Source organism: Aquarana catesbeiana, linkage group LG01 (assembly GCF_042186555.1).
Source record: "Aquarana catesbeiana isolate 2022-GZ linkage group LG01, ASM4218655v1, whole genome shotgun sequence".
Lineage (NCBI taxonomy): Eukaryota > Metazoa > Chordata > Amphibia > Anura > Ranidae > Aquarana > Aquarana catesbeiana.
The window spans coordinates 969,052,685-969,071,100 of record NC_133324.1 but is presented as its reverse complement, the minus strand read 5'-3'; the positions used below and the strand labels follow the sequence as shown (position 1 = coordinate 969,071,100).

The 18,416-nt window shown below is 44.5% G+C and overlaps 2 protein-coding genes across 7 annotated transcripts in view; one reads left to right on the top strand and one right to left on the bottom strand.

Moving 5' to 3' along the window:
• LOC141122459 (receptor-type tyrosine-protein phosphatase alpha-like) overlaps nucleotides 1-18,416 on the bottom strand; it is a gene marked incomplete in the record, with an annotated part of 620,682 nt that overhangs the window by 224,862 nt on the left and 377,404 nt on the right.
• Nucleotides 1,734-18,416, top strand: part of LOC141122387 (receptor-type tyrosine-protein phosphatase mu-like) — an 86,538-nt gene continuing 69,855 nt past the window's right edge. For 2 of the 6 annotated variants that reach the window (XM_073611973.1, XM_073611975.1), the window contains exon 1: nucleotides 1,734-2,082. In XM_073611973.1, the coding sequence (XP_073468074.1) occupies nucleotides 1,995-2,082 (88 nt within the window). In that variant the 5' untranslated portion in view covers nucleotides 1,734-1,994. Of the gene's footprint in view, nucleotides 2,083-7,765; nucleotides 8,045-18,416 lie in introns of those variants that run through there. The other 4 variants (XR_012240623.1, XM_073611972.1, XM_073611970.1 and 1 more) reach the window with 4 other exon arrangements.

Here is an 18,416-nt window from a genome sequence, read left to right as displayed (position 1 = left end):
ATATTTCCGAAAGAAAGCCATTTTGCCCCAGAGTCCAGTTTGATCAGTCGGGGGTAGAGCATAGCCCTGTTCTTCTCCCATCTCTCCTCTGCAATGTTTTGACCATTTGAAGTTGGTGTGACGGGAGTCACTTTGGGTGGAGATCTTGTGGATCTTTCCAGCTTACCTTAGAGAGGTCAGGAAACTCCTTGTCCAGCTCCCCCGACTCCTCCTATGTGTAAGTTACCCTGTGTCTATTAGGGGCACAGGGTGACCGAGAACCCCAGTGGGGTCTGCACTAGTCAGACTCACCGTACAACCACACCGGACTCAGCATTTCCTTTTACCCTTGTTATCCTGGATTCTATATGTGTGGTTTGTGTTGAAAGAAGGAAGGGGCTCTCTCACTTGGTACAGTTGTATACTTTTACTACATCGCTTGAGGTGTGGCTGTATCCCATTGTTCTATTGTTTGTGTCTGCCGCGGGAGCAACCTATTATGGGATGTATATGTCTATGTGGATTAGCTGTGAGAGGGGAGGGGGGATTTCTCCATCACCCTCTCCCAAAGACGGTCTACTATTGGAAAGTTGAATACGCTTGTGTCATGCTACTGGTGGAGGTAAAGTTTACCCCACCTGTGTCATTATGCAAAGAAGGGGGGATTGTCCCCTGAGTGTATACCTCTGTACCTGTGTTCAAATAAACAATTATTATTATAGTTCACTCCAAAACTGGTACTGCCTAATTCTTGGGGTAACTTAGCCAGATCAACTGATCTTGTGTTCCAGAGCTTACTAAGCGATATACTGAGGGAAGCACTCAAGCAGAGTGTGGGAGTCGATCACTGGTGGCTCTATGTCAGAAACCATGAATCAGACTAAGACAGAAGTGCAGTAAAAATCACACTAGTTTATTAATAGTAAAAGGTAAACAGAGGAAACATAGTCAAAACATAGCCAGAGTTCGGTAACCGGAAACGGATAGTCAGACAAGCCAGGACGTCAGGGAGCCAGGGATCAGCGTACTTCAGGACAAGCCAGGAAATTAGGAAACCGGAGAATCAGCGTAGTGGAACAGCAAGCAGGATCAGGAACCAGAAGGGACTTCAGCTAAGCAAGTCTTTCACAGGTACACAAGAGAGAGTCTCTGATATGTTGACCAGGTGAAGGCAGAGAGGATCTGGACTGAATTGGTTAAATAGCTAGCAGGACTGACGAGCAGGATATCATCACCAGGTGAGTCCCTGTGGAAAGATTAGAGCTGGCAATTAACCGACAGCTGAGCGGCCTGATCTGAGAAGGAAGGGCTGAGCCCAGCCCTGACACCCTGGTTGAGATGTGCTGATGTTGCTCCTTTTGGTCAGCCAATGGTGGTGGTAGGCTGAAGTCTGGCTGTGCTGGATTTTATAAAACTGAATAGAAGGTATATTAAGTAGATCACTTTCCTTTAGCACATTATAAATTGAAGACAGCTTATGAAATCTGGAATTTACCAGAACAGCCATTGCATAGGTGGACTATATGGGCCTTCAATGGACAATTCATGAACTGGCCCTTCAGTTATGGATATGATGGAAGAGTTGGGCAACATTCCAGCCAACAGGACCTCTGCTATCAGGCTGTGCTGAGCAGAGGTTGGTCACAGTTGTGGATGTGGCTCCCTAAATGATATTTATCTGTAGCTGTAATGTGTTTCACATAGGATTATCAGTTCCTTCATTGCTTTAGCATGTGGATTTATGAAATGGGGATCCTGAGGTGTACAGGTCAGAGAGAAGTCATGATACCGACCAGGGAGGTCACACTTGGCTTGTTGAGTCTTAAGAATTTCTTGGTTTCAGAATCTTGAGCAGATCTTTACATTTACCACAAAAGAGGAAGAATGCCTCACTCATACGTGTTGTTGATGACAATCTCAGTGATCTTCTTCCTCTGTCAGTGTGTGATGTACAGAACAGGCAGTGATAAGACTGAGCACTGAGCACACTGACTGTAGCTGGGGGTCCACCTGTCATGTCTGCACTGTGGTCTTATCTATTGATCAGCGTCTGTCTCCTCCACGAACTGACAGCAAATGATAGCAACCCTCAAGTGGGGGAAGGTAAGATACAATGATTTATATTTTCATAGGCTAAAACCAGTTCTTTATATATTATTTTTAGTCATTAGCGATCGTGGAATATTATTTGTAAATAACGGCAGGGAATTATCCTCGGCTCACCAGGGAAGGGACCTTCATATCTCGATCACACAGTTTTGTGCAGTGTGCTAAAATAAGTTTAATATTAGAGATTGAAGCTTTTTACGTCTTTAACAACAACCTACATCCATGAAAAAGCTTTAACCTCTTGCCGACCATCAAATTCATTTATGCAGCAGCGGGGCGGATGGGCCTTAAAACTCACATGCCCCATATATGCGTCAACAGTACACCACTTTTCTTGGCTGAGAGCATGCTCACTGAGAACTGACTGAGCTGTCATCCGTATCACCATTTACAATCAGGAGCCAGTAGAAGGGGTCGTCCAATCACAGTAGTCATGTGTGCGCTCCTGCTCCATCATAGCTGCTGGTTCCAGCATCCTGGTTTTGGCTGTGGCATTCTCTTTGATTGTCTTTCCACCTGCAAAGTGATTGATTTGGTCAGTCTCTTGTTGTTTTTCAGTCGTTTAGTCATGTCTGCCTTTGTGACCTCATGGACCATAGCGCGCCAGACTTTTCTGTCCTCCACTGCCTCCCGGAGCTTGTTTTACTTTATGTTCATTGTTTCGATGATGCTGTCTATCTTGTTTTCTGTCGTCCTCTTCTCCTTTTTCCTTTCATGTTTCCCAGCATCAGAGTCTGTTCCAGCGAGTCCTCTCTTTGTATTAGGTGGCCAAAGTATTCAAGTTTCAGCTTCAGGATCTGTCCTTCCACTGAATATTCAGGGTTGATTTCCTTCAGGATTGACTGGTTTGATCTTCTTGCAGTCAAAGGGACTTTCAAGTGTCTTCTCCAGCACCATGGTTCAAAAGCATGAATTCTTTGGCATTTAGCCTTCCTTATGGTCAAACTTTCACAGCCATAGGTTACTACTGGGAATACCATAGCTTTGACTATATGGCACTTTGTCAGTAGGGTGATGTCTCTGCTTTTTATAATGTTGTCTAGGTTACAACCACCATCTGCCCTGATCTTGACACCTAGGCCAGTCTTTGGGTGGAGACCAAACCTGATTAAAGCCAGGCAAGCCTGCAGTCTCTTGCTTGTAATAGTATGTGTAATACTTGATCAAGCTGCCCATTTGTCTGCCCAGCTCTGCGAGATTGAATTACCTCGTTGACAAACTTGGATCAGATACTGACTATTCTCTGAACTTTGCCTGCCTTTGACTTTGGATTTTGACCCTGACTATTCTGAACCTTGTCTGTCTGCCAACTGCAAGTAGCTGTTTGCTTTTCTCAGTTTACGCCTGCCCTGGCGTGGTGGCCAGGCACTATAGCCTTGATTATAAGTAGGGATGAGCTTCGAGTTTGAGTCGAACTCATGTTCGACTCGAACATTGGCTGTTCGCAAGTTCGCCGAACAGCGAACAATTTGGGGTGTTCGCGGCAAATTCGAATGCCGCGGAACACCCTTTAAAAGTCTATGGGAGAAATCCAAAGTGCTAATTTTAAAGGCTAATATGCAAGTTATTGTCATAAAAAGTGTTTGGGGACCTGGGTCCTGCCCCAGGGGACATGGATCAATGCAAAAAAAAGTTTTAAAAACGGACGTTTTTTCAGGAGCAGTGATTTTAATAATGCTTAAAGTCAAACAATAAAAGTGTAATATCCCTTTAAATTTCGTACCTGGGGGGTGTCTATAGTATGCCTGTAAAGGGGCGCATGTTTCCTGTGTTTAGAACAGTCTGACAGCAAAATGACATTTTGAAGGAAAAAACTCATTTAAAACTACCCGCGGCTATTGCATTGCCGACAATACACATAGAAGTTCATTGATAAAAACGGCATGGGAATTCCCCAAAGGGGAACCCCGAACCAAAATAAGAAAAAAAAAATGACGTGGGAGTCCTCCTAAATTCCATACCAGCCCTTCAGGTCTGGTATGGATATTAAGGGGAACCCCGGCCAAAATTTAAAAAAAAAAATGACGTGGGGTTCCCCCTAAATTCCATACCAGACCCTTCAGGTCTGGTATGGATTTTAAGGGGAACCCCGCGCCAAAAAAAAAAAAAAAACGGCGTGGGGTCCCCCCAGAAATCCATACCAGACCCTTATCCGAGCACGCAACCTGGCAGGCCGCAGGAAAAGAGGGGGGGACGAGAGTGCGCCCCCCCTCCTGAACCGTACCGGGCCACATGCCCTCAACATTGGGAGGGTGCTTTGGGGTAGCCCCCCAAAACACCTTGTCCCCATGTTGATGAGGACAAGGGCCTCATCCCCACAACCCTGGCCGGTGGTTGTGGGGGTCTGCGGGCGGGGGGCTTATCGGAATCTGGAAGCCCCCTTTAACAAGGGGATCCCCAGATCCCGGCCCCCCCCCCTGTGTGAAATGGTAAGGGGGTACTTACCCCTACCATTTCACTAAAAAACTGTCAAAAATGTTAAAAATGACAAGAGACAGTTTTTGACAATTCCTTTATTTAAATGCTTCTTCTTTCTTCTATCTTCCTTCATCTTCTGGTTCTTCTGGTTCTTCTGGATCTTCTGGTTCTTCCTCCGGCGTTCTCGTCCAGCATCTCCTCCGCGGCGTCTTCTATCTTCTTCTCCTCGGGCCGCTCCGCACCCATGGCATGGGGGGAGGCTCCCGCTCTTCTCTTCTTCTCTTCTTCATTTTCTTCTCCGGGCCGCTCCGCAACCCATGCTGGCATGGGAATTGTCAAAAACTGTCTCTTGTCATTTTTAACATTTTTGACAGTTTTTTAGTGAAATGGTAGGGGTAAGTACCCCCTTACAATTTCACACAGGGGGGGGGCGGGATCTGGGGGTCCCCTTGTTAAAGGGGGCTTCCAGATTCCGATAAGCCCCCCGCCCGCAGACCCCCACAACCACCGGCCAGGGTTGTAGGGATGAGGCCCTTGTCCTCATCAACATGGGGACAAGGTGTTTTGGGGGGCTACCCCAAAGCACCCTCCCAATGTTGAGGGCATGTGGCCTGGTACGGTTCAGGAGGGGGGGGCCGCACTCTCATCCCCCCCTCTTTTCCTGCGGCCTGCCAGGTTGCGTGCTCGGGTAAGGGTCTGGTATGGATTTTTGGGGGGACCCCACGCCGTTTTTTTTTTTTTTGGCGCGGGGTTCCCCTTAAAATCCATACCAGACCTGAAGGGTCTGGTATGGAATTTAGGGGGAACCCCACGTCATTTTTTTTAAAAAATTTTGGCCGGGGTTCCCCTTAATATCCATACCAGACCTGAAGGGCCTGGTATGGAATTTAGGAGGACTCCCACGTCATTTTTTTTTTTTTTTTTTTTGGTTCGGGGTTCCCCTTTGGGGAATTCCCATGCCGTTTTTATCAATGAACTTCTATGTGTATTGTCGGCAATGCAATAGCCGCGGGTAGTTTTAAATGAGTTTTTTTCTTCAAAATGTCATTTTGCTGTCAGACTGTTCTAAACACAGGAAACATGTGCCCCTTTACAGGCATACTATAGACACCCCCCAGGTACGAAATTTAAAGGGATATTACACTTTTATTGTTTGACTTTAAGCATTATTAAAATCACTGCTCCTGAAAAAACGGCCGTTTTTAAAACTTTTTTTTGCATTGATCCATGTCCCCTGGGGCAGGACCCAGGTCCCCAAACACTTTTTATGACAATAACTTGCATATTAGCCTTTAAAATTAGCACTTTTGATTATTCATGTTCGTGTCCCATAGACTTTAACGGTGTTCGCATGTTCGAGCGAACTTTTTTCCTGTTCGCATGTTCTGGTGCGAACCGAACAGGGGGGTGTTCGGCTCATCCCTAATTATAAGTCCTGGTGGGCAACTGAGTACCCGTAGGCCTGCTTGCCTTATGAGAAAGGGGGCTGCTGTGGGTGACGAACACAGAAGCCAGCTATAGTGTCTGACCTCCTGTGTTAGGGGTAAGCGTGGCACACATGTTCAGGAACGTCACCTCTACCACGTGTTGTTCAGAACCCCTTAAAGGGGTGGCGGGAAACAGCATTGTGCAAGTCCATACACTTTGAGTACTTTATCCGGAACACCTGTACACTTGCAATTATCTAATCAGCCAATTATGTGACAGCAGCTCAATGTGTAAAATCATGCGGATATAGGTCAGCAGCTTTAGTTAGGGTTCATTCATATTGGCAAATAGCTTCCCCACAAGGAAAAATCTGCAATTCTTGCTGGCAGAAAAATTTTGGTCCCATGCACACATTGTGTGCCAAAAGTCATGTTCCACCATGTTAAAACGATTAAAAAAGGTTTCTCTAGAGTTTAGGAGGGAAATATCTTGTTGAGGTCAGAGGAGAATGGCCAGACTGGTTGGAGCTGACAGAAAGACTCTGGTCTCTCAGATAAGCGCTCTATACAACATTGTCTGAGATTGTAAGTGTCTTGGAATCCACAATGCATTGAACCCTAAAGTGCCCTATGCCCAGACCATGGAAATTAAAGTATTTGAATATTGAGAAAATGTAGTAAAAAAGCTCTAAAACAAGCCATCACTGACCTCTCTAGCTGCTAGTGCTGTGAAATAATTCATTCTCAAAGATTACAACCAAAGTCGGGTTTCCGTCTGTTTCTAACAGCTTCAACATCTTCTGGGTGTTTACATTGGAGGGTTGAAAGACTGCCAGAGAATACAGTATATGGAAAGAATCTGAGATTTAATGTGTCTGCTGCAAACTTTGAGGATGAATTTCTCCACAAGGCCGATAGCTACAGTGGTTATTGAGGGCTTGTTTTAGGGTCCATTTGGATGAGTGTATGTAATTTCTGAACTTTTAACGCAGGATTTCACTGGCAGAAGCTAGCCTAGTGGTGGACACCGATGGACACGTCCATTTCAAACATGTATAGCCAGCAGCACCTGCCAGGTTGATAAGTCAGCCCTAAATGACATTAAAATGTCACCTTGAACAGTAGTGCCAGCCAATAGGGTCTATTAACACTGTCACCTAAATGTTAGCACAAACATTTCTATGTGTACAACATACATAGTACTGAAATGTATGATGCATCTGTGTACTTTCTATTAACACTGTTGAACACAGAGCAGTATTACATTGCCAATCAATGTACATCTTTGCCAGCACAACAAGGAATTTCCAAAAGTTTTTATTCAAAGTGATGACATCACAGTGGAAGAGTGCAGTGTTTCAAGGCCACGCAGGACCCCTTCGTCAGGCATTATCAGATGTAGCTGTGTGGATGGGGCTTTAAGTTTGTATACTTCTGGAATTTATTTCTACAAAACTAGATGTTGTATGCATCATGTGTGAAAAAATACTTAAAGTTCTTCTGCTTCTAGATGAAAATATATATGTAGCACCCACCAGTTTGGGTGAGTGCTGCAATAGTGAATTTAGTGTTATATTAGGCTAAATTTCCCAGAATCTCACTCTGCAGTGTATTCTGGTGGGGTTTGATTTCTGGGGAGGTTTGATAGTGTAGAGGAGGATGTGACCCCCTGCACCCTGCTTGAACAGTTTCCTTTGTTTTCTGGGGGTTGGCCTAGAAGATAGAGGGAATATGAGTGTGAGTGACAGGTAGCTTTTGGAAGACGTCTCTGGACCAATGGTTAATTTGTTGGGACAGGGGCGGGACTTCTATTTAAGGCCTGGTCACATGCTTCCCGGGGTCTTGTTCTGCATGGGAAGTGAGAGGAGCCTGGCGTAGGATGTAGAGACCAGGAGGCTTCCACATGTGCTCTTCCCCCTTGGGGGGAATATGGACCTGTGCTCGGTGTGGATATGGATGGGTGGAGAAGAGACCCAGGAGACAGGATTCAGACACTGATATAGCACTGATTCTCTTCCCAAGTGAGAGGAGAGGAACTGCAAAGCCATGCTTATGGAGAGGAACTGAATTACTTCTTCCAAATCGCTGCCAATACTGACAACCAGCAATGGGTGAGGATCTTTCGTGTGCGACATGGATCATTACTCAGAAACACAAGTGAATGTAACCCAAAGGGTTCAGGGTAATTGAGCTGGGCCTTAGAGAACTGATACCCTTGGGGAATCCAGAAGTCACCTTCTGAATGTGATTCAAGGAATCATTCATGAAGTGAGAATCATAGTGCTGCAGAAGTCAGGAAATTGGGGTAAAGAGGAAGAAGGAAACATGCATCGCACAAGGGAATGTTATGCAGCACTGGAAGTTGCTTGTCTCCATTGGTTGCCCTTACTTTGCAAGCTCCCTGACACCTGACATTCTGGGTTCCGTCATACTTCAAGCAGAAGATACAAATGCAAAGACACCAATAATTAGTAGCAGTGGTGGCTGGTGATATATTTTTTTTGGGGGGGGGGGCGCAAACAGTGCACTCACAGCCACCCCCGGTCGGTCGGTCTGTTAACTAGGTATCCAGATGTACTGGATGGGTTCAATTCCTTAGTTGGGTTCACCTTAATGAGCTTTTCCATTTTAATATTTATTCCTATATACATTTCTTTTATTCCTTTCAGCACAACATGCACACTATAGGGCACACATAGTACATCTGGATTATGCTGTGGCCATCTGGCCTACTTTTGGCTGCCGTCCCGGGTCCTTGGTGGGGTATTCCCACCTCAGCCCCGAGGGAAACACCGTGCTTGAGATCCCCACAAGTCCCCATGTAGAGGCTGAGCTCATCCTCGGGACAGAGTTGTAAGTTTTTGACCTGTCACCATTTTTGTTAGACTTTTTTGTTCCCTTTCAAAAGGCACCATTATTAATATTTGATATCTCTTACAGTACATCATTATATCACACTCCTGATGAGTGGCTGAAACGCCAAGAAACGCGTTGAGTGCTATTTGATACCTAGTTTTATTTGACTCCATTGTGTGTACATGCATGTATTTCTAGTGTATTCCATTGTTGTTCATGTCTATTATGTCAATTCCTTAACTGTATATGCTATGAGCAAGATAATTCTAGTGTAAGTCATGTGACTACCAATTATTTGTTTTAATGTATCTTCAAAAGTTATGAATGAATTTCCAGACTGTGATCAATAAACCTATTCATTGTACATACATGCGTGTACCCATTTCTATTATAATTGTTATGGCGGGCCTCATTTAAAGTCCCATTTTTCTCTCTTTCCCAAACTATTTCTAGTAGGGATGGAGGCCTGCCATTCGGCTGTACCAGGTCACACCCCCATTTAACCTCTCACTCTTGCAGCTCTGAATCCTGGGTCCCAAGAGAGCGAGCCCCACCCAGGACAGTTCAATTTATCTGCTCACCCAGAGTTTCTCAGTTTTCTCAGCACACTGGAACTTGTAGTTTTTTAACAGTATGAGGTCTATTATAAATCCAGGTGACCGGACTACGTGTCCCGCAATCCTCTGCTATCACTAAGTGGTTTCTCCTCTGCAGTCAGGAAGTGATGTGATTGTTCCCCATGTTGGTCATGGGCACCAGGGGGAAAGAGCTCCATGCATAGCCCACAACGAAGTGTCCCTGAGTGAAGATAACAACACAGGCAGCATTTGGCTACATATAAAAATCGAAACACAGCTTCAGTTTAACCACTTCAATACCGGGCACTTTCCCCCTACCTGCCCAGGCCAATATTCAGCTTTCAGCGCTGTTGCACTTTCAATGAAAATTGCGCGGTCATGCAACACTGTACCCAAACGTCATTTTTATCATTTTTTTCCACAAATAGCTTTCTTTTGGTGGTATTTTATCACCACTGGAGTTTTTATTTTTTGCGCTACAATTTAAAAAAGACCGAAAATTTTTAAAAAATTTATAAATAAATAAAAATGTTTCTTTGTTTCTGTTACAAAACTTTGTAAATAAGTACGTTTTCTCCTTCACTGATGGGCACTGATGAAGCTGCACTGACAGGCACAGATGAGGCAGCACTGATGATGAGGCACTTATATGCAGCACTGATGGGCACTGATAAGTAGCAATGACGGGCACTGATAGGTGGCACTGATATGCAGCACTGATGGACATTGATAGGTGGCACTAATGGGCACTCATAGGCAGCACTGATAGGTGGCACTGATAGGTGGCACTGGTGGGCACTGATAGGCACTATTGGGCACCACTGATCAGGAGGCACTGGCAGGCATCACTGATGGGCACTGAGTGCAATCCCTATTGGGCATTGATTGGCATACCTAATGGTCCTGGGTGGGTATCCCCGGTGGTCCTGGGTGGGCATGCTCGGGGAGTGCTGCACTGATAATTAATCAGCGCAGACCCCCTGTCAGGTGAGCAGCCAGTTGGCTCTCCTCTACACGCGCCTGTCAGTGCAAGTGGAGGAAAAGCCGATAAACGGCTCTTCCTATTTACATTGATCAGCTGTGATTGGACACAGCTGATCACGTAGTAAAGAGCCTCCATCAGAGGCTCTTTACCAAGATCGGAGATGTGGTGTGTCAGACTGACACACCACACCACCGATCGCAGTGCTGCGCTGCGCGCCCCCACGGGCACGTGCTTGCTTGTTCTCCTGCTTGACCTCATATGACGCCCAGTCAGGATAACTGAACCACTTCTTGGGCATCATTCTGCATTCGGCAGACGGGAAGTGGTTAAATTGGAAGGGCTACATAAGTGAAAGAACAAGTTGGGTTCCACTCCTATAAACTAAGAACACAAAGCTGAGGCCACAGTGAGCACAGGAATCACCCAAACAGTGGAAGATTGGAAAAATTTAACCAGGTCTGGTGAATTTCCACTTCTGCTGAGGCATGCAGATGTTAATGTCATAATTTGGTGTCAACAGCATGATTCCACACACCCAACACATTCCACAATATGGAAAGAAGTTTTTGGCCATATTGGCCTTTTATTAACAAACATGCAAAGATATCATTCTTTAAATCGGATAACAATAATAATAATAATAATAATCAGATAACCATGCCATAAAGGCTGCTGACCTTAGGAGGCATCAAAGAACCAACATCTGGTTGTATCTGCATTTCTACTTATCGATCCCGAGCCGCACTATACCGGCTCGGGGACAAACCCACCTCTCCACAGATACCTCCTTGTTACAACTTCCCAGTTAGCCAACCATTAACTGGAATCCAACAGAGGATGCCATACCTTAGATGGGTCCCTACTATGAACTGTTACCAAAAATGTTAACTCCTCCCAAGACCCCAACCGCCAAGGCCCTATGGCCATCACTAAAACAGATCCAAACTCAGAGCAGGAGGGTGGACGATTACTTCACGTCCGTTGGCTCCAACTGCTTTTCCACCTTTTTGGCTCCACCCTATATATCCCCTGCAGCCCACCTCCTCACCATAAATCAGCCAATCAAGGTACATAACCACCCCTCCTATGCTATTGCTGCTTTTACCCTATCCTTCCTTGTTTCTCCTGTCCCCCTAGTCATGCAGCCCTTTGCTTATTTATTTTGTTATTTTTTGGCTTCGGGACTATCTCACTCTGGGCCCAAATATTACAAATCAATCACTGCTTGAATGCCACAATCTGTTTGAAGTATAAATGCTGACCATATACATCCCGGTATGGCTACAAATATATTTTAGTGTTTCTAACAAAGCTCTTGGTAAGTGGAAGTACTTTTGTGGTTAGTTTATTTAGCAGAAAAGTCATGTTGAATGATGCAAATGGCCATAAACCAAGGAAGTGAACCGGTGAGAAAATTGCATAAAGACTGAGACCAAAATTGTATTTTTTGCTGCTTTCTTCCATATGCTTCCACGAGAAAACTACTCAGATGTGAATTAACCTTTAGTTTTATTTAGCAATACAGTCTGATAGGTGATGGTTACAGATTGGTACAGCCTGGAGGGGTAGGTGATGGTCACCGATCTCTACAGCTGGGGGGTAGGTAAAGGTCACTGAATTCTACAGCCAGGAGGGGTAGGTGATGGTCACTGAATTCTACAGCCAGGAGGGGTAGGTGATGGTCACTGAATTCTACAGCCAGGAGGGGTAGGTGATGGTCCCCGATCTCTACAGCCTGGATTGGTAGGTGATGGTCACTGATCTCTAAAGCCTGAAGAAGTAGGGGATGGCCACAGATCTCAGCTGCCTAGAAGGGTAGGTGAAGCCTGGAGGGATAGGTGATGGTCATCGAACTCTGGTGCTCTGGTTCACGGTCACTGATTTCTACAGCTTTGCTGGAGGGGTAGGTGCTGGAATGCACTGTTGTATATCCCTTTCATGACTAAGCCTATTTTTGAAATTTGGTGTTTACAAGTTAAAATCCGTATTTTTTGCTAGAAAATTACTTAGAACCCCCAAACATTATATATATTTTTTTAGCAGAGAATCTAGAGAATAAAATGGCGATTGTTGCAATATTTTTTATCACACGGTATTTGTGCAGCAGTGTTTTAAACGCAAATTTTTGGAAAAGTGACACTTTCATGAATTAAAAAAAATCCAAACAGTAAAGTTACCCCAATTTTTTTGTATAATGTGAAAGATGATGTTACGCCGAGTAAATAGATACCAAACATGTCACCCTTTATAATTGCACGCACTCCTGGAATGGCGACGAACTACGATACCTTTGAATTTCCATAGGCGACGCTTTAAAATTTTTTTACGGTTACCAGGTTTGAGCTACAGAGGAGGTCTAGGGCTAGAATTATTGCTCTCGCTCTGACGATTGCGGCGATACCTCACATGTGTGGTTTGAACACCGTTTACATATGCGGGCGCGACTTCCGTATGCGTTTTCTTCGCTGCGCGAGCTCGCGGGGACAGGGGCACTTTAAAAATTTTTTTTTTTTTTTTAATTTTATTTATTTTTGTACTTTATAAATTGTGTTTACATTTTTTTTTTTTTTTTTTACTTTTATTGCTGTCACAAGCAATGTAAACATCCCTTGTGACAGTAATATGTGGTGACAGGTACTCTTTATGGAGGGATCGGGGGTCTAAAAGACCCCCGATCCCTCCTTTACACTTCAAAGTATTCAGATCACCGAAAACGGCGATTCTGAATACTGTGTACTTTTTTAAATTCGGCGCCATTGGCAGCCGAGTAAACGGGAAGTGACGTCATGACGTCGCTTCCGCGTTTACAACAAGAAGGCTGGAACGAAGCCGCTCGCAGCTTCGTTCCAGCCCGCCCCCAGCCGCCGAAGGCAGCCGAACGGACACCGGGCCTCCCGATCGCACGGGAGGCCCGGTAACAGCGGCGGGAGGCGGCGGGAGGGGGGGGATGTCCCCTCCCGCTCCTCCGGTATAACAGCCGAGCGGCTTTTAGCCGCATCGGTTGTTATACACGGGTAGCCGATCGCCCACTGTAAACAACGGTACCGGGATGATGCCTGCAGCTGCGGGCATCATCCCGGTATAACCCCGGAAAGCCGAGTATGCATATCTGCGTACGGTCGGCGGGAAGGGGTTAAAGTCCAATAATATACAAATATCATGAAAATGCTCAAAAACTAATTTTATTTGTTGGATCCCTGAATGGACCCAGTGAGATATCGCTATGGTCACTGTTGCCTGAGGAAATGGTCCAGTGATGGGATAGGAACATGGACTGCTATAGGTGATGCTACAGTAAGTTATATTCCCTGACCACTTGTATAGAGGCTACCATTACAATAAATTTTTTTTTGATCCAATTGGTTGATTTTTGCACTAAACAAAATACAATATCCGGAATATAATCCGTCCAAATATTGAAATAATCTCACATGTGGTATCCCCATACTAAGGAGGAGTAGCAGAATGTATTTTGAGGTACAAGTATAGGTATGCCTAAGCTTTGTGTGAAAAATATTTGATTTGAAAACTTTGTGTAGAACAATTAAATTCCATTTTCTTTCCGTATTTACCAAAATCCTGTGGCAAAAAAAATGAAGTCTTTAAAAGACTCACCATATCTCCTAGAAAATAACTTGGGGTGCTACTCTACAACATGAGGTCATTTGTTTTTCCATGTCCTGGTGCTCCAATGCCACCAAAAATGTGTTAGGTAGTCAGGAAATTAGATGCAATTTATGCTCCTTGAAAGACCAAAGGTGCATCTTGGATTTTGGGTGTTAGGCTGTGAAAAAGTCTCACACATGTGGTATCCCCATACTCAGAAGGCTTAGCTGAATGTGCTTTGGGTTCTAATTCTAAGTAAGCCTATGCTGTGTGTGAGAAATAACTTAAGAAGTGAGAACCCCCACCATGCCAACATCTAAATGTTAGAGAAAAAGGATGGAAAGAGCTGTGGTACTATGACAGACTGCATGTTCTGGCAGACCAGAGAGAACCCAGGCCAGCGCTCTCCAATCTTCCTTCAAGGCTTCCTCCCCCCCCCCCCCCCAACTGAGGCTTCTGACGCCCAACCGGGGCCTTCCAGACAGCAACATGTGGAGGAGCCCAGCTTGAGCCAGGTATAGCATTCTTCTAAATATTTCTGGTTGTCAAATTAATGATGTTAAATATATGTTACTTTTGATAACTAATTTCTGATTTCAAAAAGTGTTTTACATATCAATAGACAGTAGATGCCACAAATGATTGTGATAAGAATGAAGAATGCTGGGGTCAGTATGATAGTCTTTTCTATTTATTAACATTCAATTTGCAACAGTCATGAGATGAAAATTGTGTGTGATTGATGAACCAAAAACTAAAACGATGTCCCTTTTTCATACACAGTAAAGAAAGTCTCAGCCAGGAGGCGGCGGGGGTAAGTGGCAGCCAGGAGGTGGCCTGGGCCCAGTAGCCTACCCGAATCCCAGGTCCCTCCCCTCCGCCTTCCACAAAAAAGTGACAGGAAGAGGAGTAACGTGAAGGAGGCAACAATTGGCCTATTTATGAAGGCTACTGCGGCCCTCAGAACCCCCCACAGTGTTCAAGAGGACTTTGCCTATATTACAGCCAGCAAAATGCTGCAAATGGAGGAGGGCCAACACCTAATATGTGAGTATCTCATCTTCCAAGCCCTAAATAAGGGGTTGAGGGGCCAACTCACAAGCCAAAGCCACGTTTGTGAGTTGAACCATGGTCCTCCTCCTCCAGGTCCTCCTCCTCCTCCACCTCCTGCCACCCCTCCAACACCAGAGCCACAGCCTGGAAGGAAGCGTCTAAGGAAGACCAAAGAGTGATGGCCTGGGTTCAGTCTGGTCTGGCAAAAGACGTAGGCTCTTGTATGACAACAGTCTGGGGACAGATATGTCATCTGCTGCTGTTCCTGATCTATTGGAATCCTGGACCGGATTGTGCTCACTATTATAAGAACTCCTCAGGCCACTAATTTTGACTGTAAAATTATTGATGTGTACCCTGGGGTACAAAGGCTTCGCTAAGTTCACCAGTTTATCCAGTGTTGCCTTCCTCCATATTTTGTTATGACCTATAATAAATGGATATTTATTTTTCAAAAATAGTTGCCTATGTGTTTTACTTCAAAAAGGATGGTTTGTTTGTGAGGAGGCAGGTACATTTCCAAAATACAATGTAAAATTAACAAGGGACACCAACACCAATCAATCTCATTGAGATTCCAAAATAAAAAATAATAATGGTGTTGTGGTAACTTGACACACAAAACCCACAAAAATAATTATCTTAGATCTTGATTAAAAAAACAAACAACATATTATCAAAAATATAAAAACATAAAACCCAAAAAAATTTTGGTGGATCTGACGAATACAAATATTATATTCATTAAATCACAACAAATAATAAAGAAAGAAGTTTGTGAGAACTCTGTGTGAATATGAGCAACAAAACTACTTCATTCTTCTAGCATTATAAAGAAGAAGAGAGTGCGCTGTATAAAACTATTTAAAACATTGCAGTGTGACGAAAGTGCTGTATCCATTCCGAACGCTAATTTTACCAGACCGAGCAGTTCCATCTCGGAATTTCTTCTGAGCATGCGTGGCACTTTGTGCTTCGGAATTGGCCACACACGGTCGGAATTTACGCAAACGGATTTTGTTGTCAGAAAATTTTATAAATGTATGTTGTACATGCCCGTCCCAAAAAAGCAACAAGAAGTCCAGGAAGTGACGAAACGTTAGGGACGTGTCGCACAGGAAGTGACGAAACGTTAGGGACGTGTCGCACAGGAAGTGACGCATGTGCTCCACCAACCGAGGAACCAGGAAGTGTGTGACTGTGGTCACACACAGGGAGCGCTCCTGACAGGTTTTCACGACTGGAGGACGCAATCAGGCACAGTGCACTTTGTTATCTTTGCTCAATGTTTATTAAATTTTGGTACGCATGGTTTTAAGGGGATGTTTGGATGGTTCAAATAAAGATGTTTAGCAGTATCACGCTATGTGAGCATTTTTGTTTCTTCTACATATCCTATTGGAACTACTGGGAATAATACTGACATCTGGTGGTCGCTTTGGATATTGATGCAGATCTACTACTATTAATCAAGGCTTTTATTGATCTGATTTCTGGTGAGTGAGTTTTCATTGGGGACCCCAGCACGTGGTGTATCGCTTGGTGAAAGGATTACTACCCTCACAGAATACATCTTGATTATTTATTGGTGGGACTCTGGCTATCAGATCCGTGTTTGAACTTTCTGAAATAGATTAAGAAAGAGACCCTGTTTAATTGGGGTGCACAGCGCTGCTGCAATACTGAACAGACACTTTATATATTTATATATTTATAATTGTGTATTTATATCTTTATCTAATTTAATTGATTCATTATTGCCTATATACAGAAAATTTTATAGCTTGCTCTCAAACTTTGTGTGTTGAAAATTCCAATGGAAAAAGTCCGATAGAGCCCACACATGGTCGGAATTTCCGACAACACGCTCCGATCGCACATATCCAGACGGAAAGTCCGACAGGGCATTAGCGTTCGCAGGGATCAGGCCTGACTCTGCGAACGCTGCAGTTATGTGTTTAGTGTTTTGTAAGTGACAGTGATCAATTGATACTGCACTTGGGTGGGGTGGGGTGGGCTGGGCCGGGCGGAGGGGCTAAACGCAGGTGCTAGCAGGTATCTGGGCTGATCCCGCTAATAATGCGTTTTTGGGAACCCTAAACTGCTGGGGATGCTAGTATAGATCTGATCAGATCAAATAAATTCATCTGTTCAGACACTATGCTAGTAAGGGAGGTGTATGGTGTGGGTGTTATCACTACTGGCTCTAATCTGACTCTGCCTGGGATTGACGCTGACCCTAACTGACGCTCAATCCTTTACTGGGGGGCGTTCAGGGGGTTAAACCTTTATTCAGTAATATATGGCGGGTACCCTGATGCTAAAAAAACTAAACTTACTAGCATCACCCGTGACACTAATACAGTGATCAGAAAAAAAAATCTACACTATACTAGTGACACTGATGACAGGGGGTGGAAGGGTTAACTGGGGGCAATCAAGGGGTTAAAAACTTTACTAGGTAATATATGGGGGTACCCTGACACTATAAAAGACTGACGGTGAAACTAACCAACCAACTAGCGTCACCCGTGACACTAATATGGCGATCAGAATATAGATCTGTACATTATACTAGTGACACTGGTGACAGGGGGTGAAACAACCAATGTTTGGCCCAAACTCATGCTGGGGCCAAACTGTTCACCCAAGTCTAGCCATGTATAGTGTACCACATAGAGTGCAGTGGTCAGCAGTATGCCATACATAGACGTGCACACATGGTGTTCCAGATGTGCCTGGACACACCCTTATCACCCCGTCCCCCTATCACCCTGTATTTGACATACTCCTGACCACTGCACTCTGTATGCTGGGCTGTATATGACATACTGCTGACCACTGCACTCTGTATGCTGGGCTGTATATGATATACTTCTGACCACTGCACTCTATACATGGACTGTATATGATATACTCCTGACCACTGCACTCTATACATGGGCTGTATATGATATACTCCTGACCACTGCACTCTATACATGGACTGTATATGATATACTCCTGACCACTGCACTCTATACATGGGCTGTATATGATATACTCCTGACCACTGCACTCTATACATGGACTGTATATGATATACTCCTGACCACTGCACTCTATACATGGGCTGTATATGATATACTCCTGACCACTGCACTCTATACATGGGCTGTATATGATATACTCCTGACCACTACACTATACATGGGCTGTATATGACATACTCCTGACCACTGCACTCTATACATGGGCTGTATATGATATACTCCTGACCACTACACTATACATGGGCTGTATATGACATACTCCTGACCACTTCACTCTATACATAGGCTGTATATTAGGGTGACCACCTAATGTAATTACAAGGACTGTGCCCTATAGTACTGAGTACACAGTGAGTATGCTCAAGCTTTAGCC